Source organism: Phoxinus phoxinus, assembly GCF_949152265.1.
Source record: "Phoxinus phoxinus genome assembly, chromosome: 19".
NCBI lineage: Eukaryota > Metazoa > Chordata > Actinopteri > Cypriniformes > Leuciscidae > Phoxinus > Phoxinus phoxinus.
In genome coordinates this window covers 14,233,135-14,260,865 of record NC_136894.1, presented here as the reverse complement: position 1 = coordinate 14,260,865, position 27,731 = coordinate 14,233,135, and the positions used below count along the sequence as shown (strand labels likewise).

General features: G+C 37.7%; 1 protein-coding gene across 1 annotated transcript; it reads left to right on the top strand.

Moving 5' to 3' along the window:
* Nucleotides 1-130: 130 nt before the first annotated feature.
* Nucleotides 131-25,073, top strand: ywhaz (tyrosine 3-monooxygenase/tryptophan 5-monooxygenase activation protein, zeta polypeptide). Its single transcript, XM_079591505.1, has 7 exons — nt 131-773; nt 3,216-3,453; nt 12,127-12,429; nt 14,837-14,960; nt 22,140-22,303; nt 22,418-22,513; nt 24,063-25,073. Exons 3-7 carry the CDS (start codon nt 12,139-12,141, stop codon nt 24,120-24,122), a joined length of 735 nt encoding a protein of 244 aa, XP_079447631.1. The 5' UTR covers nt 131-773; nt 3,216-3,453; nt 12,127-12,138; the 3' UTR covers nt 24,123-25,073.
* Nucleotides 25,074-27,731: the final 2,658 nt, after the last annotated feature.

Below are 27,731 nucleotides of genomic sequence, written 5' to 3'. Positions count from 1 at the left end.
GAAGCGAAGATAATACTTTTTGGCTCCTGCGTCAGTATCTCACGCATGAGTCGCGCTGCTCACGTGAACAGCATCGGCCAATACTGAGCCAACGTTCTGATGTAGAACCCGGAAACGCTGGACTGTTTACACTACGCGAACAGCGTATGAGACTGACATGGAATAGAAGAAATTGTTCATTGAAGTCGTTATTTTTATTTATTTATTATTTCGCTCAAAAAGTATTTTTGTGGCTTTTCTTTACATTAAGAAAACTTTACACTACAGTGGGTTGACCCACTGTAGTCACATGGTCTATTCGGCCTTGAAAGTGGTAATAACTTTGCAGTCTATTGGGGGTCAGAAAGCTCTCGGATTTCATCAAAAATATCTTAATTTGTGTTCCGAAGGTGAACGAAGGACAGATTTTTCATTTTTGGGTGAACTAACCCTTTAAATTTTAGTCTTTTTTTTTTTTTTTTTTTGTCATATTGGTAATCATTTTGTCACAATTGCTTCTGCAAGAGAACTCAGGAATTTAACTGCAGGGTGCTTTTATCACATTCAGGGAACAATGATACTTTCCCCATAGTAAATCCCTATTTGTCCCACTCTCACTCAGGAGAATGCAGGTAGTCGATGATTATGCGGAAGAACAGGAAGTTGCCCTGCAGGTTGAGACGAGTCGGGCTGCTCTTCTCGTACAGGGCACACCCTCCAATAAATCATTCTGATGGGAAGGCTAGTTACAAGGACTAGATGAAATACAGCAGGACCCTCACCGGAAATGATTGGTATATATATGTTTTGTTTTTTAATAGAATATTGCAGTATTTATGATAAATGACTTATCTGTGCACTTCTTTTGCACTTTTATTTTCCCTTCTTTAATCTTTAATCAAAATTACTTCCCTGTCACTTGCAATGACATCTCTTTTCTGATGACGTGTTCAATGGCGCAAGGGCGGGTCAAACTGTCACTCACAATAGCAAACCACAGCCATCCAATCAATTCACCATGGACAAAATCAAGTCCCGCCCTACATTTTCAGCCGAGTGTAAGACCTGGAACTGTTAAAACGTGATGAATTACGGTAGTTAAGATTGAAAATAGCTTTATACAATACTGAATTGAATATCAATTCGACATATTTTTTGTGAAAGGTTGAGGTATGACACGCCAAAATCACCATTTTATAGGTGGAACAATTGTATTAATTTTTTTGTTTAAATCAAATTACTTCTCATGGTAGGTTAATTTGATGTTAAGTAATAGTTTATCAAGCATTATATTGCTATGTAACAAACATTTTAGGGATTTGTGCCTCTAGTGTATAATCATGGAAAGTGGGAGATTACTTTCTTCGTTTCTTTGTTGGCAAGGCACAACTGTGTATTATAACCAATTGTCCCTGGATTGAGCTGATTTATGTAAATGACCTCAGACAAATCTCTAGTCTGTGTCATCAATGACTCACCAGTGACAACGATGGTTATCGCCGCTGAACATGTTGAGGTAGGTGTGACTGGGTGGGGTAAGAATCACTTATGAGTCAAAATTTGACTTTTGAGAAAGTATAGCTTATTTTGGAGCAACAGTAATCATAGTCACAATATAACTATTATTTAACATGGAAACCCATGGCAACAGGATTGAGATCTTACAATTCTGCCGTGGCTACAGTCATAAATTGGGTTGTAATATCTTGACACGACTTTCCAATGAGAAAATGTGACCCTGTTAAAAATTAGAACATGTTCTCTTTATGGACCTCGATGGAAGATAATTGAGATTCTGCTTTTATTAATATCTCGTTCCTCTGCTCCAGTTTAGAGGGCGAGCTGCTCTGACAGCGTGTTCAGACCATGTATCAGAGATCAGACAATATTGTCTTCCTTCCTCTGTCAGACTCTGTGCTTAATGGTTTTTATACTAGACAGTGTCTAGCAAGCATGATGTCTGACACATCAATGTCCTCTTTAGCATTATGACTAACCCAATTACAGCAAAACAGAGGGTGTATACGCAAGACAATTGAGCAATACATGCCATGTAAGTCAAATAAATCTAAACAGAGTAATACACCAGTTTCATTAACATTTTGATGCATGACTTCCACTATAGTGGACACAAGCCATTTATTATACAAATAAGCATCAGATAATCAGGGTTATTATAAAACCATTTAAAAACAAATGTTAACTGAAATAAATAAACTTTAACTTTGGGGGGGGGGGGGGTCAATTGAATGTGTATAATTATAGTATACCATTTCGATTTTCTTTAAAACAAAATGGGAATTCTTATATTTAAGTTTTTTGGGAGGAGTAAATAATTATATGAATATATTTTGTTGTAAATATGAATAGTAATAATAATGTAAAAATAAAAATATTTTATATATTAATATTTTCTTGTGATTAATTAATGTGTTGAAGGCATAAATTACATATTCACCCTAAACCCTATATCATATTTGATATGTGAAGGCCTTTAAATTATAATCTTAATCAAAACTTTGCTCAAAAACCTGTTGTACACAATATACTGCCGTCTGATTGATAATTTAGCATTTTTATCACATTTTTTTATGAGGTTGTGATACACGTTTCTCTTCACGTGTCACATATCTTGATACATTTCAAGATGTAAAAGAAAATTTCTATTGTAAGTAATATTTCAACATGAACATTTTCTGGACTGAAGCAACTTAGGTTTACTTGCATGATTATCCATACATTTTTAAAGAGAAATATTGTTAAAATGAATCAAATATAGATACATGAGGCTTTTTATGAACATTTATTTGTTCATCTCTCAATCATCAATTGTATTGCTTTAAATTATAGACTTGATAATTTGATCATAAAACTAAGCAATTACATATAATTTTACTAAGATGTGTTATTGGGAGATAGACAACTGATATGTATATGCATTTAGTGTACATTTTTGTTTTTAACATCCAGCTTTTGTAGAATTTCATTTTATATGCTTAATAAACATTTCTCAGTTTGGGTCTCATATTATCAAGTATGAGCTTCATATTATTTCCATTCTCATTATATCATATATGGGCCATAAAAGCCAAACAATTTAGATAGCCTATATTGAATATGATATTTATGCAAACTTGTTTTTTTATTTTTTTATCAACTATTTAATTTCAAAAAGACTATTTCATATATCAGGCTTTATTTTAAAGGGTTAATTTAAAATCATTCTCCCCATTTAGATTCATCACATAATCAAACGCGCTCCAGGTTCTCCCTGCAGCCATAGCAGCGCACGCCAATCAAAAATCCGGTTGCCTTGGCAGCGGTTGACGTCATGGCCTGGCCCAGTCCCTGCTCCAGCCGCGCGTGAGTGGGACGGAAACCCCGTGGATCGCACGGGAACGCTGTGCTGCGCGCCACAGTCAGTCAGTGAGTGGCAGCTGAACTGTACAGCCGGAGACAGACTCTCATTCACAGGTTGGCTTACTTTCGTTTCATTCAACTCTCAGTGTATCGTTGTATAAATAAGATCTGTATTTCTTTGTTCCGAGTCTGCTCGTTTTAACCGAGCAATTTATATCATTCGAAGCGAAGCAAATATTTTGAAATCGCTTCTTGCCACAGGGATGCTTCAAAGCTTTTGCTTGAGAAACAACTCGTGGTTCAGTACGGATCATACCAGAATTAAAAGTTCGCTGTGAATTACTTATTTTAACGCAGCCATGGCTGTTGTGTCACTTAATAACCGCTGTTTTCCGCATATCCTTCTTAGTGCTTCAAGCCGTTTCAGATTTCCAGACAACGGAAGGATGAGTCTTCCTCCTCCGCACAGAAATATCTCTTCATCTGTTATCATTGATAGGTTATGGACTCAGAATATAAGTGTAAAATTGTGATTTATCGCATTCAAGCGTAGTCTTAGAGGACATCTAGCAAGCTAGATCTTGTCGGGCACATTGGGCAAAAAGTAGGGCGTTTACCTCACTGCTTTTACTACTGTGGAGTTCCTGTCAGTTGAAGGTATCGACCGTGTATATTTGCTTATGGAAATAATAGGTGATTTTTCTCTTTGTCTGCACAATTTAATATATTCTTCTAGTCTAAACGGCCATTGGAAGATAAAATGTGGCAAACAAAACCCCAGTTTAGCATTGGTTTCGTATTGAGACAAAGCGGATACTAGAAAGGTAACGTAATGTCAGGTAAAGAGCGGAACGCACTCGGTTGGACACGCGCGCGCGCTGGGCGGGAGCAGTTAGCACGCATAAATCCCCGGATGGACCGTGATCAGACTGAATATTACCCCTATGGATAGAGAGGTGTCTTGTTTAAACATTGTGCGCTGCTTGCTGTTGGGCTGGTGTGTGTGGACTGGGCGTGGTCGGCAAAGTCATGTCCGCATTTTTCACTCTTTTCTCTCATATCCCATGCAAAATAAATGGGGTTTTGTATGGAATATTGCAGTATTTTCTATAAATGATTTATCTGTGCACATCATCATTATTATTATGAATATTATTATTTTAAATCATGGAACTTCCTCTCCCACTTGAAACAACAAGTTGCCCTTCTCTGATGAGGTGTACAACGGCGCGAGGGCGGGACAACCTGTCACTGGCATGAGATCACAGCAACAGCAAATAACAACAATCCAATCAATTACAGATCAACAAAATCAAGTCCCGCCCTACATTTCTTTTCTTGTTCGAGAAGTCGTTTTACTCAGACATAGGCCTATGTCACAAACAATAGGGAAGTTAAGACTATTACAACTTCTGTTTTGTGCTGACCTAGGGATAGTTAACCCCAAAAATGAAAATTGTCATAATTTACTCACACTCAAGTTGTTCCGCATCTTTATGAATTTCTTTGTTCTGCTGAACATCAAATAAGATATTTTGAAGAAAATGGGTAGCCAAACAGTTGAAGGATCCCATTGATTTCCATAGTATGGAGGGGAAAAAATACTATGGAAGGCAATGAGGTCCATCAACTGTTTGGTTACCCATATTCCTCAAATATTTTCTTTTGTGTTCAGCAGAAAGAAGTTCATACAGTTTTGGAACAACTTTAGGGTGAGTAAATGATGCCATAATTTTTGGGTGAACTATCCCTTTAAGGCCCTTAAATTTATCTGGCACTTTTCAGTTTTGTATGATAATAGCTCAATACGTCGGCCAACATTTCAGCATTGGCTTATAACCATGCCTGCTTGGATTCACTTAATTCATAAAAGTATGTGATGCTCACAGAAGTGAACTCTTCCCTGTGTCAGGGCTAGTAATAGATTGATGTTTACCTTATATGGGCATTTTTATCTTTATGAAGCCATTTTTAATCTAATTAAATGTATATCATCTTCTGTGTCAAATTCTTACATTTAATCAAGTTTAATTAGAATAAGAAGACACAATATGGCTGTTACAATTAAAATAAATCAGTATCAACAAAATGAATCTTTGCAATACAGAGGAAACACAGAAGCTGCATTTGAAGTGGCATTTATTTAGATGCATTAATACAGACAGTTTAATGCAGCTCAGAGGCAGCATTAACCTGCAGTTACAAATGCATAATTAGGGCTAAAATAATCATTGATTAGGGCTGTCACTAATAGTTATTTTGGTAATCGAGTAATCTGTCGATTATTTTGACGAGTAATCAGACATTTTTTACAAATGAAAATGGACCTAAGCAAACAATAGCCTTAAAAATGGCTTAAAGGGATACTTCACCGCTGGAAAGATAAATGTGTATTTAAATTGGGTCATGTATGTAGTTGGAATTTGAAATTATTTTAGAAGTTGGTGCCTTCTAGACTGAGAAAAGCCAGAAAAATTATTTTTGGCTCATGTGGATGAAAGACAACAACTCCCAGAATGCACTTGCTTTGCTGCCCTACGAGGCCATGCCTACCGGTTACAGAGGCCAGTATCGAAATATACAAATAGGTTACTAGTTCACTCGAAACTGAATTGATTGGCTAAACAAGTAATTGGTTGATGTGCGTTTTAGCATTGTGAATCATATTGCTTGACCTGCAAAGCTGGCACGTCAGTGTCAAATAATGTAGGCGTAGTAAATGGTGACTGTGGAAAGCAGGTGCCGAGTCCCGGACATTTTGGGCGAACTCGAGGTCTGGTCTGATGCGCGGGTCCGATGCCTGTGCGGGCCGCAGTGTAGCGGGGGGCAGATGCGGATGGTGGAGGAGCGGGAGGCGGCCAGAGCAGCGGCTGCAGCGAGGAGCGAGACCTGCTTGGTGGTCGGGAGGAAGAGCCCGGGCAATCCTGGCCGGACATGTCCGGGAAAAAGAGGACGTATGGTGGAGGACCCTTACTACTCCGCTTTCTCTACAGAGCAAGAACCTGTTAGCTTAGTTTTAAAAAAAGATGGCTGACACTATTTGTACATTCTGTGAGTGAGATCCCACCCACTATGGATGGGTTAAAAACATGCAGAACTAGCTCCTTCTACTGGCTGTAGTTTTTAGCCTCTGGCCAGGAAATTCTCTGACGCAAAATTAAAGGAGAACTCCGGTCAATTTTAACATTGAGCTCAATTTTTAGTAAATTTGGAGTGCTGTCAATACAGAGAACAACGACAAAAATCGGTGTTGCCTACACCGTGTTATCCTATTTTTAAAATTTGCACCCTATTGACTTGAATGGGGCAAATTTTAAACCTGCTTTTATTTCTCTTATCATCCTTGATGTGTCATTACAAGTGCCCAGCCATGTGGAGTGATTCCTTCAGAGTGAACACGAGTGAATCTGACTGCAGTAGATGTGAAAGATATTCATAAAAATGATGTTATATCAGCCAGCGCACATACCTGTATTTAGTTCCTGTTTTCGGTCGAAGTCCAAAGTAGTCGATTGTCGAGTTCACGCGCGTGATCATAGGTAACTAAACCTATGCGCGTGAACTCGACAATCGACTACTTTGGACTTCGACCGAAAACAGGAACTAAATACAAATTTTGTAAAAATTGAGCTCAATGTTAAAATTGACCGGAGTTCTCCTTTAAGATTTTTGCGCCATAGGAAGATTTTTTCTAGACAAAAAATACATAAATCTCTCAGGGGGACATGAGGCAAGGAAGCATGGTAATTCTAAAATACTACCGGTTTTCTACTGATACAAAGCTTAATGCTAAACGGTGAAGTATCCCTTTAAAATACATGTATAATAACAATGAGGCAATAATATTTGGTTCAAATAAAATATCCAAAGTATCAAAGCCGACAAAGTTTAAATTTATGGGCTCACGCACAATATTCATTCGTCATGAATTCAAATCTTTCTATGGCTGCGATGTAACATTTGTGACCCGATCTGGCGAAATGAGTCGGAAGTCGCAACGTTCCATTTTAAGATACGGGCCGATAATGTGAAAAAACAATAAAAATAAAAAAAAAATTTTTTTTTGCTAATTTCAAAGAAAAGACATTCAAAAATAATCTTACAAAGTTTCGTGGTCCAGATAATTGAGCAAATGTATTTAAATGACTATTAAACTTGACAAAGTTTTACTAAATTCGTTGGAAATGAACATTGCTTTTCTCAAATCCTCTCGTCACCTCTGAGCATTTCCCGGGTATCCCCTGAAACGTCACTATCTCTGCTCTCCAAATAGTGTTAACACGTTGTATTGAGCCAATCAAAAAGTTTAGAAATGTACACAAACGCTGATCATTTGTCAATGGGAAGCCCCGCGGCACGCGATTGGTCCAGCCATCCTCCTGTCAGACTCGCAGCGCTCTGTGTAAACCCAATATTTAACTGTTGGTATCTCCGTTATTAATTTGTTACACTGTTATTGTCAACTAGCCTACACACACACACACACACACACACACACACACACACACACACACACACACACACACACACGCGCAAGCGCACGCGCGCGCGCGCACACACACGCACAAACGCACACACACGCGCGCGCACGCACACACACGCACAAACGCACACACACACACACACGCGAGCGCACGCGCGCGCGCACACACACACGCGCGCGCACGCACACACACACACACACACACACGCGAGCGCACGCGCGCGCGCGCACACACACGCACAAACGCACACACACACGCGCGCGCACGCACACACACGCACAAACGCACACGCGCGCGCACACACACACAGATTTCTCTCTCTAGCTAAAATGTAGCACTTCTGTTCAATCTTTCTGATTTTTGTAAATCTTTGTAAAAGTGCCTTTTAAAATATTTCTTCAAATAAATACTTTACAATAATTTGATCTTCAGCCTGGTTTACTGTAATAGCATTTATATATATTAATATCTTTGGTCAAATTAAGCTGTAAAAAAAATTGTTTATCCCTTTAAATGCAATTTTGAAAGATATCTACAAAAATACGGGCAAAAAACTTTAAAAGCTATTTTCTCAGGTTTCCAGTTGGAAAAAGAGGGCAGACGACCATAATTCAAATGTGTATATCTTTAAAACCATTCAAGGTATGACTTTGACTAGGATATCATTTGAAAGCTTATGATCTCCTCTTTCCATTGATATAAAAATCTCAATTTTGAAATTTGGGTCACTGTGACTCATTTTGCTGGATCAGGTCACATTTAATTACCTATGATTTAAAGGTGGGGTATGTGATTTGCAAAACGGCCGGCAGATTTTGAAAATACACAACTCAAATGGTCCTACCGTCTTTCCTTTGACTTTACCCATTCAAAGAACATGGACATGGATGGGGGGAGGGGGGATGGTACGACCGATTGATTGACGCACTTACTGTCCAATGATTCTAGGTGGTCTTGGAAATGATTGGCTGGAGTTTTTCGAGTCCTGCCTGTTCCACAGATGATTAAATTGCTTAATTTTTATTTCAGTGCTTCTAACTCAGTGGCTGAAAGTGGGTTAGGAATAGGATTTTAAGTGATTTTGAAAAAATGGCCAAAAAAGAGAATTACATACCCCACCTTTAATTAGTAAACAAAGCTTCACTTGTCATAATATTCATGTAAAACAGTTAAGCAGCATTCACATACCAAAAAATTTTTTTGGCGGACCACCGCAGGTGCCGTTTGTCGAGTTGACCGGCACAGACCAAAATAACGGGTAAAAAGGCTAAAATATTTTGTTTCTATTATTCTTTTTTCCCACAATGTCAAAGCAACACAGCTTAACCCAAAATACAATCTCATGCAGTTGTGTGCTCTAGACAGAGAATACTCCAGTTGCAGGGAACACTTTAGTAGGCTAAGAAGAAGCAAATATATTTATTATGTTTAACGAGGTTGTGTTCCTTCAACTGTTCATCCTAATAAAACCGGCTAGGCTATATAAGAAAATTGTAAAAAAGAGTATTGTATTTTGCTAGATTTTGTAGTGTGAACATATTCAAGCCTGAATGAGAAACGTTTCGAGGTGGAAGTCAGGTGTGCGGGGAAAAAAACAAAGAAAAAAACCCCAGAATACTCGAACCCTAAAATTGAAAATCGAATACCAACCCACCAAACGAATATTCAAATATTCGGGTCCAGCCCTACAAGTCTCATGAAATTGCGTTCCCGGATAAACGTTGTAAGCAAGTATTAACAAATATAAGCAGAGTTTGAGACGCGCTCCGGCTCCATGCATGTAAATGATAACAGTTCATGTGGATCAGCATTTACTGCGAACATTTACGCTCTCAGACGCACGCAACCTACAAGCATGTAAATAAATATTAAACCCGCGGCAGCAGGCATATGTTTATTTATTTTAATCACAGTTTATGTGAATTCACAATAGTAATGCTAAAGTATGGATTTAATATATCGTGCAGCCTTAGAAATTGGTCTAATAATGCAGTTCATGGATTCTCGTCAGTGGAATGCGCCACTTAATCAAGGAATCGTGACAGCCCTAGTTTTGATGTTTTAAACATAAAATGTTGAATATTTATATTTTGAAATGATTAAAAAAAAAAAAAAAAAATACTTTAAATGTGAAATTAAAACCACCAGTAGTTGGCGGCAAGTCACTGTTAATGTTCACTTAGTGACTTAAGTGAGTCATTGAGTCGTTCATTCAACGCCTTGTTGTTGCTCAGATTGTGGCTTTGTTTGGAACTATTTTTTTGGCAAATAGGCAAATTTTCTTTCTTGTTTATTGAACTGTTGTATAAAATCAATATCACGAAACAACGGCACTCTTCATGTGATTAACTATGAAATTATTTAAATATAAAAAGCATAAAGGTATCTGCCCTACAGCATTTTTTCTACTTTACCACAGTAAAGAATGCAAATATAATAGACCTATTTAAAAGCGAATCAAAGGAAGACACATTTATAACCCCCTGCAAAAATGGGTGAGACATGAGTAGAGATTTGGGAAAAGAAACAAGAGATTACATGTCCAATGGAATATCTAATGGATTATTGTTAAATTCGCTGATTATCGGGAGACCAGATCGCAAAAAGCTGACAAAGCATAAATTTATGGGCTCACGTACCACCCTCATTCGGCATGAATCCAAATGTTTTCATGGCTGCGATCATGTAACATTTAATTGCTAACCTATTATTTATTTTGTAAACAAAGCTTCGTGCTTCACTCCTGTCATAATATTAACGTAAAACCGCATTCAAATACAAAAAAATAGTGTTTTGGTGTACTGTCCACCGGCGGTGCTACTCACCCAGGGTGTCAAGTCCTATATGGCAATAATGACTGTGTGGTCGAAATTATGGTTTCTATGAATGAAAAAAAAAAAAACTCAATTTAGCCATATTGGAGAAAATACATAAATGTATATTGAGTTTTGTCAAAATATTTAGCAATTCTTTTAGCTGTATTGTCATGCATCAATTGAATTGAATTTGCAGCAAATGGAAGTCATTCATTTTCAATATGAGTTGGTGTGATGTGCCATGAATCAGGGCCTGAATTTCGTTTTGGGAAATCCCCCCCCTAGGTGATTCTTATGGGGGGGGGGGGTGTTTTTAATGGAGGGCACTTTTTTTATTACATTTACCCAAATGTTTGCTCACTCATTGTATTTGCGGTTGGGGTATTATTATTCTTTTTGCTTAAGAGTTTACACAACAAAAGGAAGCCTGAGCCACTCCGCGCCACTTTCTCCTATTTTAAAAATGGGCTTAGCAATCATGAGCCGTGTTCGCCATGAAGACGTTTCAGCAAAGGATAAATACCGAACTTGAGTGCGCAAAAGACATTGCTTGAACGGCCCATACTGTTTTCATTATACTGTCACATGCTTTTTCTTTGTTATTTAAGACATAAGCAAATGTGTTTCAGAGGATACTCACCAAGACCGGAATTTAGACATGATGTTGTGCTTTTGACCGTTAAAGCGCTATAATTCGCGAAAAAGAACTCCGTTTTGTTATTCACAAGCTGTTTGTTATGCGGCTTTGTGGGCATAGAAAAGCATCTCTCAGTGAGCGCGTGAGTACTGAAGGGCTTAATATCGCTTGAATGTTTAAATTGGTAAGACGTGCAAATGATAAACTTTAGAGACGATACAATCATGGCCCAGTTGTGCAAGAAACGCGAGAGTGGCAACACCGACTGCTGCAGCGCTTGAAGCTTGCCTTGTGCACACCATTTGAGAGAGACCGTGAAGATGCCGAAACGCTGAACACTCACGCGGTTTGAGAAATTCTCGCAGAAAATTTTTCAATGATTGTTTGATCTTATAGTATGTTTGGAGGAATTTACTCATACAACCAAACCTACATGCTAGAGTTATTGAATGTTTGTGAGAATTTCCCGCATTATAAAAACAAGACCTGCGGGAATGATTGAAATTATGCGCAATGCCCACAAGATTTTACCTTTATGCACAGATGAATAGTAAGACATTGTGGCTCCTGCTGATGGAATTTGAAAATGTGGAGCCATTTTACCATTCAGATCAGATTAATCTTTAATCATCTCTTACCTCTTTAGTTCAAAAACCACCAAAGATTCAACATGATAGTTTAATCTGTATTCAGGACATTTTTGTTCCTTTTTTATTGAAAGTAAGCTAGGTTTAATTGTTCAACCAAGATGTCCAATTAACAAACAAATTAGTTCCCTAAATATGATATCACTAATTATAAATGTACATATTATTTGATCTTTTAATTGAACTTTGTTTATTTCCTATAGAACCAAGCAGCCATGGACAAGAGCCAACAAGTGCAGAGGGCCAAACTGGCGGAGCAGGCCGAACGCTACGATGACATGGCCGAGTCCATGAAGCAAGTAACCGAACTTGGAGAGGAACTGACCGACGAGGAGAGAAACCTGCTCTCTGTGGCCTACAAGAATGTTGTGGGCGCTCGCCGGTCTGCCTGGAGGGTAGTGTCCAGCATCGAGCAGAAAACTGAGGGCAGTGACAAACAGCAGATGGCTAAAGAGTACCGTGAGAAGATTGAGACAGAGCTGAAGGCCATCTGCAAAGACGTTCTGGTAAGCTTTGAAAGGGAAAGAACCACTGATAGGATCATAACAGGTACAGAGCTGACATTTTAAATTGAATATTGTGAATAATGTCTTATCAGCAAGGTTTATTTTTGGTCTTAACAGGAACTAGGGTTGTAATAAAGAACCGATTCTCATTCAGAACTAGTGTTAATTTTGTGAAAAAAAAAAAATACAACTCTGGAACCGAATAGGGTTGTCACGGTACCAAATTTCAGTCAAATACCATTCAAAGTTCTCGGTTCTCTGTACCTGTTTCGGTACCTTAGCAAAAACTATTGTAACTATTTTGTTAATTTAGTTTTTTATTTAACTATCTGATAATTATAAATAGTAAATAAATGAAATTAGTTTATTTTTAAGTCTATTAATGATGAGTAAATAATCCATTAATTTAGTCTTCAAATATTGTTCAGTTAAATAAACATTGCATTAGGCTTGCTGCAATAGTCGGTGTTACCAGTATTACATTGTTTAGCCGCACACCCATTACATAATTTGCCCACCGCAGCATCCCCTCCCACAGTTGTTTAAAAAAAAATGTATTACTATAAAAAAATCTAGTTAAGTTAGAGAACAGACACTACAATTACTGAACTGGTCTCCTCAATGCAGCATGAGCCGAACAAGAGTCGCAACACAACAGCAGCAGGAGTCCAATTTAATTTATCATGTGACGAGATTGAGGAGGTGACTAGTGTTGTCCAAAGTACAGACTTCGTTACCAAGTCGGTACTGAAATTTAAAAAATGTGACGCTTTGAGTGCTGTTGAGCAGAATTATAAACACACCTCTGATTGCCCATCAAATATGTTTGTGATTGGCTACAATGGTCAGTGCTTCAAAAACATGTAATATACATCAATGCTGCTCTTCAGAAGATTTGGCAGATTTCAACCACCGATGGCAGAATATTTGGTTTCGAAGCTAAATGTAAAAACGACTATTTGGCAATATTGTCATTGTACTGTTTTTTGTGTGTGTGTGTGTTTTTCATTAAGAATAATAATGAACCCACCATTCAAGCAATCGCCACACCATAATTGACGCTAATTCGCAAGTAAAACGTGTATGGTCGCATGGGCATTCATAAGCGATTTAAAAGCGAGGTGGAAAGGAGGGTGCAAGTCGAAACTTAGCAGCATGAACTGTAAAACTTTCATTTAAATTATGAATTGGTTATATACCATTTATATCTTCAGTTCAGCCACAGCGCAAGCTCACTGACTGAGAGAAAATCGGTCTATTCTGCCCAATAAATCGCTTATTTAAATTTTTTTCTCAGGAAACTGAAAGTGAAAATTATTCTGTGCAACTGGATAAGGCTTTAATGGATCAGACAGGACCATGCCCTCTCCGGGCGGTTTTAGTTGGATTTTTGCCTGAGGCGTCTTAAACGGTGACACATGGAATGTTATGCTTTGCATTTGACATTCCTTCCCTTTTCCAGATGTTATTTAGACTGCATCCACAAGAATGTGATGTTTAATCTGGCAGTAGGAAGGTAATGGGTAGAAATTGGCTTCTACAAAGGGAGAACCTGCTGGACATTACATTTTGTTTCCTCTAGACAACCTTACATTTTTGATTCTTCTAAATATTACAAGCCCTATTAGATGGTGTGATACAGTACAATCTTGAAGTTGAGGTTCTTGTGCCTTCGCTGGTAGTCTCAGCCTCTGACGTCACACCCACGGCATTTCAAAGTCGTCTTTTGATTGGTTGAATCCTACTGGGAGACGCATCACGTTTTTTAACGTCCACCTGGAAACAAAGATGCCCTGACGCCAAACCTGCTTATGGAAGAAGAAAGCCGTTCTGTTTACAACTGTGAAAATGAGCGCTTATCAGGATCAACTAAATGTTGGATTTTGAAAAGTATGTAAATTTCACGGCACAAACTCTTTAAATTACGTCCAAGAGTTTTACACACTGGTATGTCGTTGTAGGGACATCAAGGTTACATTTTCATGCCCCTTAGCATGACGCGGAACAAAACAAACTGATTGTTTGCTTAACATGTCAGCCAGACGGCTTATGGGCAGTCCTTGGCCAATGAAAGCTGCTAAAGAGTCCAGACCTTCTGCCGTCGGTCTGAAGGTCTGGCTACGCGAGACTACCTCGCTGGTGGTCCCAATATTCTTCCCAAAATTGAGTTGTGCCTAGGATACACAGTTTTCAGTTCAGTTTCGTCATCTTTGTTCATCCTGGGTGATGGTGAAAGATGGCAAATCTTTCTGAAGTCCCTTTTGAAATGACCTGTTTTCTCATACTTTGTGTTCAGTCAATTGCGTTTATGACTTTGCTACTAGAAAATGTTCGCTGGAAAAGTAGACCGTTAGAAATGTTACTGTCTTGGACTGCGTGTTCAGGTTCATGTGTCTCTCATCCGCAGCATCTCCTGGACAAGTTTCTGATCCGCAGCACTTCTCCAGCAGAGAGCCAGGTTTTCTACCTGAAGATGAAGGGAGACTATTACCGCTACCTGGCAGAGGTCGCCACAGGAGACGAGAAAGCCAGTGAGTTTCTCTCAAACAGCATTTACATAAGATTTATACAAGATGCACATTTGTCTCTTCTTAGTATGATTTATTTTCATTTGAGAAACAAATCTAAATATTAGATGGTCTTTGATGTTCAGCATGGTCTCTGAACGTGAGAGTTGTGCAGCCACACCTCCATCACACACATGCAGATTTTTTGGGGGTTTGTTAGCTACCAGTGGAACAGGTCTTTACCTGTGCTTCCACACCCTGAATGGCTCATTATTGAGGGAATGTTGCACAAAATCTTTTAAAACAGAAATGGTTTATGGTTTAGAATGTAAGCCACACTTACAATACTTACAGGTATACACTATTAAGCAAATAGAATGCAACAAGAAATACATGGCACACACCAGAGTTCCTTAACTCTTTTCAGGACTAAATGAAATATGTTTAGAATGTACTTTTGGTCAACTCATTTTATTTTACAGTGTATTTTATATACAGTGTGTTTCTGGGACAGTACATGGCAGATTTTCTCAAGGGAAAAAAAATCTCAATTAATTTTGTAATCTATAAAGGGAGTCAGTTGGGACTACATTTACTATAATATTGAAGATTACAAGTAACTGATCGAACTCTTAAATCACACACAAGAAAGTTTTTATAATAATGGTATAATGCTAACTTTATAATTACGTAATTGTTTCTACTCCAATTTATTTATTTGAAATATTAACATTATAAATGATTTATTCAAACATGCATTAAATATTAAAGAATAGTAAAAAAAAATCTAATGAATATGTAATATGGTGCATATATTTAGAAAAATGCTCCCCTCTAGAGTTCACTTTTCTAGCTGACTTAACGAGTTTAAGGTCACTGAATGGCTTTTCTTAGGTAAGAGTAACATTGTGACATTGTTTACAAGCTGTCTTATTGATGTCTTTCTGTGATTGAAACACTGATTGAGGATACGGATTTCGGTAAGTTGTACAGTATTTTTAACACATCTTCTGATGTGGATTCATGTTTATTTCGTGCTGTAACTAGTAGTAAAGAGGACGAGATGATCAGTTCACAAGCGATTCGTTTGATCTGGGGCGACAACAGCGATCTGTCACGCCACATTAAAGAGTGCCAAAACTGTATTTATTGTTTGAAATGGACAGAATTTTATATTTTTTTATTTAACAGTCTTTTCATATCGAAAGTAACAAAGCTTATTGCGATTTATTTATTATGTTTTTGGGATGGAAAGCACGCTACAATGTTCTGTTCATTTATCAACTGAAAACAGCATAGACTAAAAAATAAATTCTTGGGATTTAAGAATCTATATTGGTTTTTATAAATGAGAATCAATTAAAATCGAGAAATCTCTATATATTTTTTGCCAAGCCCTAATGTTAAAGGTTTTTTTTTGTTTGTTTTTTTAAGAGCCTTTTATCAATGATGCCTTAAAATGCTGTCCATTTTGAGAGCCCACTAGGTTTTGGAACAGACCTATAGTGTCCCTATGAAGAGTCTTACATAACTGCCAATATAACTCTTGTAGTGAATTTAATACCCAGTTTTACTCATTTGTTTGTCCTTGAGCTAATATACTGGCTCTGCTCCAAACTCTCCTGCTGCCTGCCTAGAGAACTCATAGGCACGCCAACACGAAGGCTGCTCCAAACACTATGCAGCAAAATGATGCTGCTTATACCCAATACCTTGTTTTAGCCCACATCTATTGCAGCATCTCATGAACTGTCTCATGAAGACAATCTAAGAATGCATTATTGCATGCATCTGTTTGTTCACGATCTACAAAGTTACAAAGCTTATAGTCTCCCACAAAAGTTTTTTTATTCTATTTAACAGAGAACATTGATCCAGACCTGCCTAAAATTCCTTGATCGAAGTCCATATATTACTTCCTCAAACGTCCGTCACAATGTGAAATTTTAGCATAATGTCCACTCAAAGGAATGCGCAAAGAAAGAAGGCAAGGTTTCTGTGAATTCAAGTGTTGTGGTCATGTCGCTGTGTGTTTGGATGCGAAAGCAAAACCACTTTTGCTTTCTGAGGTTAAGATTTATTTATAAAGCTGTTCCTGAGCAGTACAACCCAAAAGTTTGCTTGTGCACAGCGCATTTTACGGAGGACAGCTTCCTGATTCTGGCAGAGTACAACACAGGCCGTATACAAAGGCTACTTACCACTGTGTTATGTTGTGTTTGCAAAGTTGGTTCCAATCGATGTGCTTGATCATCCACATTTTCAGAATCGGACTTGGCCTCAAACTGCTAATGGAAAACCGACAACATTATTAGGGGCCAAGCACTGAAGGTGCGGGCACCTATTGTATCTGTTCCCGTTCTTATTCTTCTTTTTCTTTTTCTTTTTCTTTTTCTTTTTCTTCCGACTGGGCGTCTATGGCAGCCTATAGAACCGTTTGCGGGAAACTTATACAAATTGGCACAGTGATAGAGGACAGCCTGACCTATCACCATAGCAAATTTGGAGTCTCCAACTCATTCCCTCTAGCGCCACCAGCTGTCCAAAGTTTCACTCATGTTTATGCTAATAACTTTTGAACCACAAGGGCTAGAAACAAAATTCTTTTTTCCTCTGATTCCTGAGCTCATGACGATTCGACTGCACCCTATGACGTCATTTTCCGTCATAATAGTTTTCCCGCCATTTTGAATTTTCCGAAAAACCTACTTTTTCGAACTCCTCCTAGGCCGTTGCTCCGAATTTAACGAAAAATGAACCAGATCATCTCCAGACCTTGACGACCAAAAGTTATGGAATTCAAGTTGTTTTGAATTACCGTTCTCGAATACCGCGCAAATACATTTTACGTAGCGCTTGCAAAAACAAACGTAAGGCCGTATCTCCACAACGCTTTATCGGATTCAGACCAAATTTGGTACATGTCATCACAAGCATGACCTGAGGCTACATGCTGCGTTTCGGCACAGCGCCACCTACTGGTCCGGAGATATGAAGAATTTATGTTTTTGCTTATAACTTCTGAACGGTTTGTCCAAAAATCACAAAAGTGGTCTCGTTAGATTCAGGGCGTCATGCTGAGTCGACTGATATCCAATTTTCCCATATCGGCCATTTTGGCTGTCGGCCATTTTGAATTATGTGCTAAAATGCTGTATTTTATGAACGCATGAACGTATCGTTACGAAACTCAGTATGGGTCATCAGTACAACGCCCTAAAGGTACTCAAAAATTTATGAGACAGCGCCACCTTTTGGTCAAAAGTTATAATGAAATTTCCAAAAATGCTAATAACTTTTGAATAAATTTGCCTATAGTAATGACACTGGTCTCAATAGATTCCTTGGGTTATGCTGAAAACATAGATACCAATTTTGCCATAGTCAGCCAAACTTCCTGTCCGCCATCTTTATTTTCTTTTAAAACCTACTTTTTCGAACTCCTCCTAGACCGAACGTCGGATTTTTTCCAAAATCGGATCGTGTCATCTACAGACCGTGCCGAGTAAAAGTTATGGATTTCGCGTCGATAGACGAAACCGTTTTCGTATACCGCAGTGGCAAAGTTGAGGCATGATGCCAAAATGACTATTCAGGCTTTATATCTGCAATGCCTTGACATATTGACACCAAACTTTGTATGTGTCATTGTCACTTCACTCTGACCACATCACATCAGTTTCGTAATTGCGCCACCTATTGGTCGAAAGTGATAATCATATTTTTAGTTATTGAATGTGATTTTTCAACCATTTTGCCAAAATTCATCTTCAAATGTTTTCAACTGCAGTTTGTCTCACACTTTCAGCCATGTAGGCATATCTCGTCGTCTGCTTTTGCGCTTGGCCCCGTAATGGCTGCTTGCAGCTATATTTATTATTATTATTATTAACTGTGTGTTTCCAAATGCATTAGAAGTAGGGATGTCAAGATTAATCGACGATCGATTAATTGTAGATAATACATTTAATCGATACAACTTATCGATCATCGATTAAGCAGGTTCATACGCGTGCGTGCTGCTCAACCGCGAAACAAAGCGAGCACGTTTTGTTTGGGACCATTTTACACCTTTATTATGACAATAAGTTTGAGTGTTCATTCGCAGCCTTTTGTTTTGTGTAAATGTAAGTTGTAATATTGTGATTATTTTGATATATTTTTTGCATTAATAATTTGTAATATTATGTTTATTTTGAATATATCTGATTAATCTCATATAGGATGCGTTTCTTTGAGTTAAATAATGCGCAAAAACTAAGTGCTCCAGTTTAACGGTAGCCTATTCATTCAGCGCGCGCAGCTCAAACAGAAATGCACGACTAATAATAACAATGAATAATTTGGGACTGACATATTCCATAACATGAGAACACTATTGTATTAAATCGTTGTGAATGCATTGGGTTTAGTTGCCGTCTTCAGTGCGTTGTTCAGGGAGAGCACGTCCACAACAGTCGCACGTCCACAACAGTCACACATTCTGCACGCATCTGAGGCGGTGGTGGTAACACGTTGTATTAGTAGTCATTATGTTTGATTTTTAAATAACTAATTGAATTAAATGATCAATCACATCGAAACATTTTACAATCCTACTAGTCCTTAATTTAGATTCAAAACCATTCTCATTCATTTGGTGAGGAACAAATTGAAACAAATTTAACGGTGCTTTAATACCACAGCAAAAACTCCTAATAAAGTTCAGACATTATTAAAGACAAATTAACAGAATATTAGTAGTATTCAGGTAGAGAAATTTAATGAGAATCAAGATCTCTTTTGCCTCTTCTTGCAATTGAATGGTTTAAAAAATAAAAACGCTTGAGTGTTTTAAATTCGCAAGACTTCGAAACTAATATAATAGTTAAATGCAATTAATCTGCAAATCATGTGTTCCGTACCTTGGGGCCTGCTTCGTACGGATCAACTACGATCCGTTGCACCGCTAATTTAAAAGCCTTGGAAGCTGAAGCTTGCGATTATGGTAAGGGGCGTTACATTTTTGACACGCTTGAGGTGTTTGGCCAATCACAACGCACTAGGTCACCTGGGTAATTAGAGGGGGGGCTTTGTAGAAATCAACGTGTTTCAGACACTGGGAATAGAGGAGCTCCACTAATGTACAGTATGTGAAAAATTATGTGCTTTGAACATTAAAGCTTGTTAACCTATTCTAGTACACACAATAATTAACTTTTAAAATAGCATCATTTGACCCCTTTAGGCCAAGTATCTCAATTATAAATACCTTATTAGATACTTTAAAGAATTGATTGAACATAACCCCATCTTATTAAAAATGCTCTTTATCCAAATATATGTGCATTTTTGTGCTTATTAGAATAGTTAGTTAGCTTAGCAACAGTTTGGAAGAGAGTGTGAGGTTTCCTTAAAACCACTACCTGATCGTGTTTGATGCTTTTGAACTCAAGGGATCAGTCAGTTAACACTCATAATAGAGTTAGAATCACATGAAGTAGCCACAGACTCAGAGTTTTCATTAATTATATATTTGGAAATGAAGGATGGAGGTTTAGATCTGAAGGTCTTGTGTCCTAGTTCATAAAGCTCTTGAGACGCAAGCTGCTTGCAGATTAATTTGAGAACGTCCAGTGTGACGTTTTCTGCCTCCTGTGCCTATCCTCGCTGTAGCTTATATCTCTACTTTATTACAACCAACTAGCCCAATCTAGTGAATTGGGCAGCAAGTTGCAGTTGTTGATTTTTGTGTGCATCCAGCAAGGATCGTGCAAATGTTTGTTACTGCAGCTGCAGATTCAGGAGCGCTGCAGTGCCTTTCCTCAGCACTGTTGCAGGAAACACTGCAGCACAATCCTGCTCCACCTTCTTTCATTTCATTAATGAGGCTATTGAGTGATTTCCCTTCACATGTGGTCTTTGGCTGAGTATGTCTGTGGAAATAATAATTCACTCTTTCCGATAGATGCACGAGGTTATTAGGGCTGCTGCTTCTCCCTGCAGGGTTTGATGAATTTTTAAGAGCCTGGTGTGTTTCTATGGCAGCACAGGAGTGAATGATCTGACTGAAGCTGCCATCTGTGGAAGCGACAGGACCAGACTGTGCAGCAGATCCTAGATCAGTCTATGTTTATATAGTATTACAGTTAAGCTGTGGGTTTTTTATAGATTCTTACGAGAGAGGAAAGAATATCGCTGATCTATTTGAGCTTAAGCATCCGCTGACCTACTACTGTCAGTATGATGGGCTGCATGATCATCGCCATGGCAACAGCATCTGGCTTATGTGTGTTGTCCAGCTGGGTGTCGGCAGTAGGCAGAACCTCCTGCGGGTGGGTTTAATATATGCACCGCTTGGTCACTGTCTCCTAAAGCTCTTCAAATGAACAATTACTACTGCTCATGAGGCACGGTGCGTGAAACACTTCTACAGAGCTGCCTATCTTCAAATATTTATGTATTTCTCTCTGAGCACAGATCAATACAGGCAACCGCAAGTGAACTATATTGACTATATGAACAATGTTAAAACGTCTGTTTTAATGGTCTCATACACAAGGCAAGGAGAGGGCATGAAACTATCTTCAGGACACTGGCCAAATAAAAAGTACATTTAAATCCGCTTCAGCAAATCCTAAAGAACAAATTGTAAATATTTTACATGCACTACTCTTATGATCACCAAGGATGTATTTATTTGATATTGTGAAATATTACAATTTAAAATGACTTATCCGTTTTAATATATTTTAAAATGTAATGTATTCCTGTGATGTCAACTGAATTTTCAGCATTATTACTCCGTTTTAATATATTTTAAAATGTAATGTATTCCTGTGATGTCAACTGAATTTTCAGCATTATTACTCCTGTCTTCAGTGTCACATGATCCTTCAGAAATCATTCTAATATGCTGTTCAAGAAACAGTTCTTATTATTGTTGAGCTGCTCAATATTTTTGTGGATTTTTTTTTTTTTAGGATTCTTTGATGAATAGAAAGTTTAAAAGAACAGCATTTATTTGAAATGGAAATATATTGTTGTAATATAAATGTCTTTACTGTCTTTGACCTTACTGAATAAACATTCATTTCTTTTCTTTTTTTAAAGTTTAAAAATCCAAACTTTTGAGGTAGTGTATATTGTTGGCCTTAATTTGTTCTGTTTTGTTGGAAAGTATGACATGATTCTTGCATAAATCATTTTTGTGTTTGTCTACAGATATCATCCAGAAGTCTCAGGAAGGGTACCAGGCCGCCTTTGACATCAGCAAAGACAACATGCAGCCCACTCATCCCATCCGCCTGGGCCTGGCTCTCAATTTTTCAGTCTTTTATTATGAGATCCTGAACTCTCCAGAGCAGGCCTGTGAACTGGCCAAGAAGGTTAGAATAGATGCTCATGAAACTCATACACAGAATAATACCCCTTGAGCTTTTGTGTTAAATGAATGTAATGCTTAGTATTATTTATTTATCCATGAATCTGTTTTTATGTAGGCTTTCGATGATGCCATTGCTGAGCTGGACCAGTTAACTGAAGATTCGTATAAAGACAGCACACTCATCATGCAGCTACTTAGAGACAATCTGACAGTGAGTTCTTGTTTTGTGATATTATCCCAGTGAGACTATATGTGAAGAACTGAAAATTTCTTGACTTCATGCAGTTAACTGATTTTGTTAGCATTTAACCTTCACCTAATTAAAAACGACGTATTATAATCTCATTGTAATCATAATAGTAATCAGTAAAAAACTCATACAGATCGGGCATTCATTGGAAATGTCTCAATTAGTACAATATACAGCAAGTTTATTTGTTTTACTTGTACAATCTTTGCAGGTATTCAAGTGTGAAAATCATTAAATGCTTGTTCGAGGTGTTCATATGTGAGATACTCTTGTATTAAAAAACAGCTAGATGGTGTTCAATGGAATGGAAAGCAGATATATTTTTTAGAGTTTAACTACTTTTAAAGGGCTAATGAAATGGAAAATCAAAATGTCCTTGATATTTACACATATGAGGGGTTACTCTATCTTAAAGCTCCCCAGTGTAAAATACAATTTTTGGTGCTATAAAGTTCGCCAATCACAGCAGTTCTTGCTTTTTAAAAGACGGACACACAAAGTGCTTGTCACATATCATCAGACATTTAAATACACATAAGTACTAGCAAAACAATACGTTTATAGTTTGTAAAATGCATAGTGATGTCTATGGAAGCGCCAATAATAATCCTTTATATTACAATTTGACGAAGTATTTTATTCATATCAGATACACATTGTATAGGTAACTATATAGTGTACTATATTCTTCTCCCAGTTCACCGGTCACTTACTTTCATGTTTTTCGGGAGAATAGGGTGAATTTACCCATGTAAATCTGACAGATCCGATTTTCTGAACTGCAGTGTGAACTAGCATGGCGGCACCCATCGTGCGTTATGGATCAACTAACATGATCATTATAAAGGTTTTTAAACGACAAAACACATTCACGTACACATATTTGAGAATGTGAATATCAGTTCATGATATAGTTAAGTCGGTGATTTATTTTGAATAAAAAGGGAATAACGAAGGAAAAGCAATACATTTGTCATACAGCACTATTGTGGCTGGGGTGTGTCATGTGACAAGCATGCCATGGAGATAATAAGGTGAAACGTTTTAAAATAAGGGTCGCCTAAAAACCTTTACGCTGTGGGGTCAGCTAGAATATTTTAAACTTGCGTGCTAAAGGGTTAAATGAATCACCGCTTGTTAATTTACTGTTATTTGCACCATTATTTACCACCTAAAAAATCTTGTTTTAAACCAGACACTAATTTGCGCTGCTCTAGGTAGATTGTGTTGGTCATTATGGAAATTATCAGACTGCGTCTGTGTTTTTTAATTTGCGCGTTGTCAGAAAAATATGCGCATAACTATCCACTTCCATCAGCACCTTTTTGGAATTGCACTCACGCTAATTTACCCTGTTTAGTAAATCTGGCCCTAAAAATTAGGAATACAATTTTTACAAATATCTGAACTATCCTCCAGAAATATAATATTCAGATCAAAATGAATTTGACAAATTGAACTTAAAAAATACAAAATGTAAGTGGATGAATGTGTCCTCTTTGATTTTCAGCTGTGGACCTCTGATAATCAGGCCGACGGTGAGGAAACAGAGGAGGGCCGAGAAAACTAAAGCCAACTCTACAAAGAACCTTTTCAGTCAGCACAGCGAGAGACAACGCTGACGCTTTTACAGTTCCAGCTTCATACTCACCAGCCCGTCATTTGTGTGTGTGTGTTTGGATTTGAGAGTGTGAAGGAAAGACTGTTTGTGTACGTGTGTTTGTTTGGGGGAGGGGGGGGGGAAGACAAACAACAACAGTTGTTTGTCTTTAAAATGTGTTAATTGTGGATTGGAGAATGCAATATAGTTTGTTGGCTTGATGTGTGTTCATGTAAAAATGCTCACTGGGATGCTTCTGCATCACTGATGCGAGTCACCATGAAGCCAACATCAACTTTGTTGTAGGTGCAAATGTGAGAGAAAGAGAGTGAGTATGACACCGTTTGTGAGTTTGCTAGGGGAGCAATTAGTGATGGGTTTCTTGTGGCTTAGACTGAATTCTTCACTTTCCTAAAGAATCATGGGAAATAAACCAAAAGTCAGTATGAACGAATACTTGTGTCAGATTGGGCTTGTGCAAGACATTCTACTTCAGTTGTCAAGTGTTTGATTTCTCATTGGTGAATAATGTATACAATCTCTGTCAACCAGACCTAAGATCAAAAAGACTTGACACATGGCTTATACTGTAACTTTGATATAAAAGTCTTGTTACCGGAGTAACGCTTTTCATGTGCTTATCTGATTAATACTGTTTTCTATTAGGATTTTCGGTTTTGTTTTATTTGTACTACTACTTACTAAATCTGTTTTTAGTTTGTTTTGTTTACTCTTTTGATACTTGCCTAAAATGCATGTGGCTTTAGTTAATCAGGGTGACTGGAGTTGGCTGATTGGGCTGCCTAGAAACTGTCTTTGAATTTTCATACAGAACACTCAGCATTATTGTTATTTGTTATGGAGGGTGGGCGGAGGGATCTGGATTTCATGTTAGTGGAATTAAAACAGATAAAACACAAACCACATGATCTCTTGTTCTTTTTGCTTTGCATTCAGTCAGGCGGTTTTGAAACCTGGCTGTTTTCAAAAGATCCTATTTCTGGACTTGAAATATTCATTTAGTTTAGTGTTTGCTTGGGAAATGGGGGTTGTTTCTGGGACTCAAATACGATTAAAAAGGATTTTCAAGTAAAACAAAAAAAGAGGAGAGGCGGGGATACTTACACAAAATTTAAAATCTGCATAATTTACTTTACCTCATGTTGTTCCACACCTTTCCTGGAACATGAAAGGAGATTTTAGGCAGAATCTGCTGTCTTGTTTTTTCTCGCTCAACAAAAAGGAATAGGAAATGGGGGTGTCAAAGCTGCTGCAGAGCATATAAAAAAAACATTGACTACAGAAGACTTGGATTACACAAATTGGATTAACTCCACAGAAGAAAGTAAGTTTGGAACAACGTGACGGTCAGTCAAGTTTTTCTTTTAACTTTTAATCCAAGACTGCTTTAATAGAAAACCTATTATTTGGCTTTGAATGGTGTTAGTGGTCAAGTGGTTGTCTAATGTCTTCTAAGACCTGATTTACATTCAGAGCAGGAAATGGGTCATATAATCTCTGTGGAAGCTGCAGTCATTTGAGTTTGTAAAGGCCTTTGAGTCCTGCACCAGATTCAGTGGACCCGCGGAGAGGTGACTTTCAGGACAGGTGACTGGTAAATGCTGACTAACTTACATGACCTGATCTCACGTGTGTGCCCTAGTCATGAGTGTCATGTTGAGTTGTTGTTCGTGTAACATGAACATTAATGAGTTTTGGTGACTAGAAATTCTTTTTTGAAACTGGAAAGTAAAGTAATTCAGTTGTGAAAATGTGTGGTGTTTTTGGCAGGCCGTTTAATATAATTAATATTATTGTTTATTAATTATGGAAATCACAATTTATGAAATTCCATATTTTCTGTTTTATTAGTTATTTATTTAAAAAATTACGTTATATTCTACACTTTGCCAACATTTTGAAAACTTGTGTATTTCAATAAAATCTTGGAAAGTTTTTTTTAAATCCTGATCCAGTGGTCCAAATAATATTTTACGGAGCAAAATGAGTGGGAACACTGGTTTTGCAGGTGTGTATGATATAATATAAATATCTGGGTGCTCCAGTTTTCACCACAATCCAAAAACCTGCAGCAAAGTGTGTGTGTGTAAGTGAGAGAGAGAGTGCCTTGTGATGGACTGGTCATCTGCCCAGGGTGTCCCCCCGCCTGTGGCCAGACATGCTCCAGTGACCCTGCAGAGGACAGATGGATGGATAATTTAAATATAGAAAATCAGGGAATTTTAACATAAAAAAAATACATATATATCTCTGCTTGTCCATCCAATGAAATGAATTATAGTGTCCCTGTATGTCTGGACAGCTGCTTGAAAAGGCACTGTTCCTCTCAGTTTGGGTGTGTCAGTGAAGAGCCTCGGGCTATATGGGATGGGCCCGTGTTGCCATGGAGATGGACAGACTGCACTGAACAACAGTACTTATATGGAAAGAGAGTGAGTAATCCGCAGGAAGGGATGGGAGACAGAAACTTCTCTGAGTAAATGACAAAGCACACTGTCATGCGAGACAATGCATGTGGATTAGTAAACACTTCAGAAGGAAACTTGGATATGATCACCACCAGAGCCTTTGTAATGTGAAAGTCGTTTAGCAGCATTTACACAATAAGCTCACGATATTTTAAAGGACAAATAACACAATTCTGGTTCAGTTAGGGCAATATGGAAGGATATAAACAACAACGTTGTTCATGAAATGATTAAATATAATTAATTTGCAATCAGTCTAAATATACAATGAAAATGCTACCAATAACTGCATTTGTGGCTTACGCGGACACACACTCACTAACAGACAGACAGACACAACTTTACTACCAACATTCAGCATCTAGACATTTGTCCATGTGATGTTATAATTTAAATCACAGCATGTCTCAGTAGAAAATCCAGATCAGATCAAAGCAGTGCAGCTCAGCACTGCGGATATCTGCACTGTCAGTAGTTCTTCAAGGTCTGTTACTCCCTCTATTGGTGATCTTCAGCACAGTCATCTACAGGCTCTGTTAATCAAGCCTGTTACTAAGTAGAACTAACTCATGAACTAAGACAGATAACTAAACAAGTAAACAGACTGTGCAAGTAAATAAAAGGCATCACTGATCAAAGACTATATTGCCCCCCACCTCTCCCTTCAGCATCCTGTCCTATTTGATCAAAGCTATTACGTTAATTATCAATACAAAGAATCATTATTATTGGGGTTGAAGTGCAGTCAGTTATTGGTAAATTACTTTTTGGTAAGTGAGCATTTCTTTGATTTGGCCATTTTATGTGCCAGCTTTTATTTTAATTTAACAAACAGACTAACGTAAATGTATTTCCCTTGCCCGAGACCCAGACTTTCAATATTAACCTAAAAAATAATAAATAATACAAATAAATGATCATCACAAAGAATCAAATAAACATAAACTATTTTAATATTTATTATGTATAATTCTTTAAAAATCACAAATACAACAAATGTGCCCCTTATCTTTTTTCTTTCTTTTTTTAAGTTACAGTAGGCTACTTGTTTATCATGAAGAAAACAGTGTAATTTTAATTGTTTCATTTC

Bases quoted from the DNA above. Each gene is read 5' to 3' on its own strand.
- ywhaz (XM_079591505.1), top strand. From the start codon at position 12,139: ATGGACAAGAGCCAACAAGTGCAGAGGGCCAAACTGGCGGAGCAGGCC. The intron at 12,430-14,836 runs GTAAGCTTTGAA...TCTCATCCGCAG, and splicing joins CCATCTGCAAAGACGTTCTG to CATCTCCTGGACAAGTTTCT. The intron at 14,961-22,139 runs GTGAGTTTCTCT...GTTTGTCTACAG, and splicing joins CACAGGAGACGAGAAAGCCA to ATATCATCCAGAAGTCTCAG.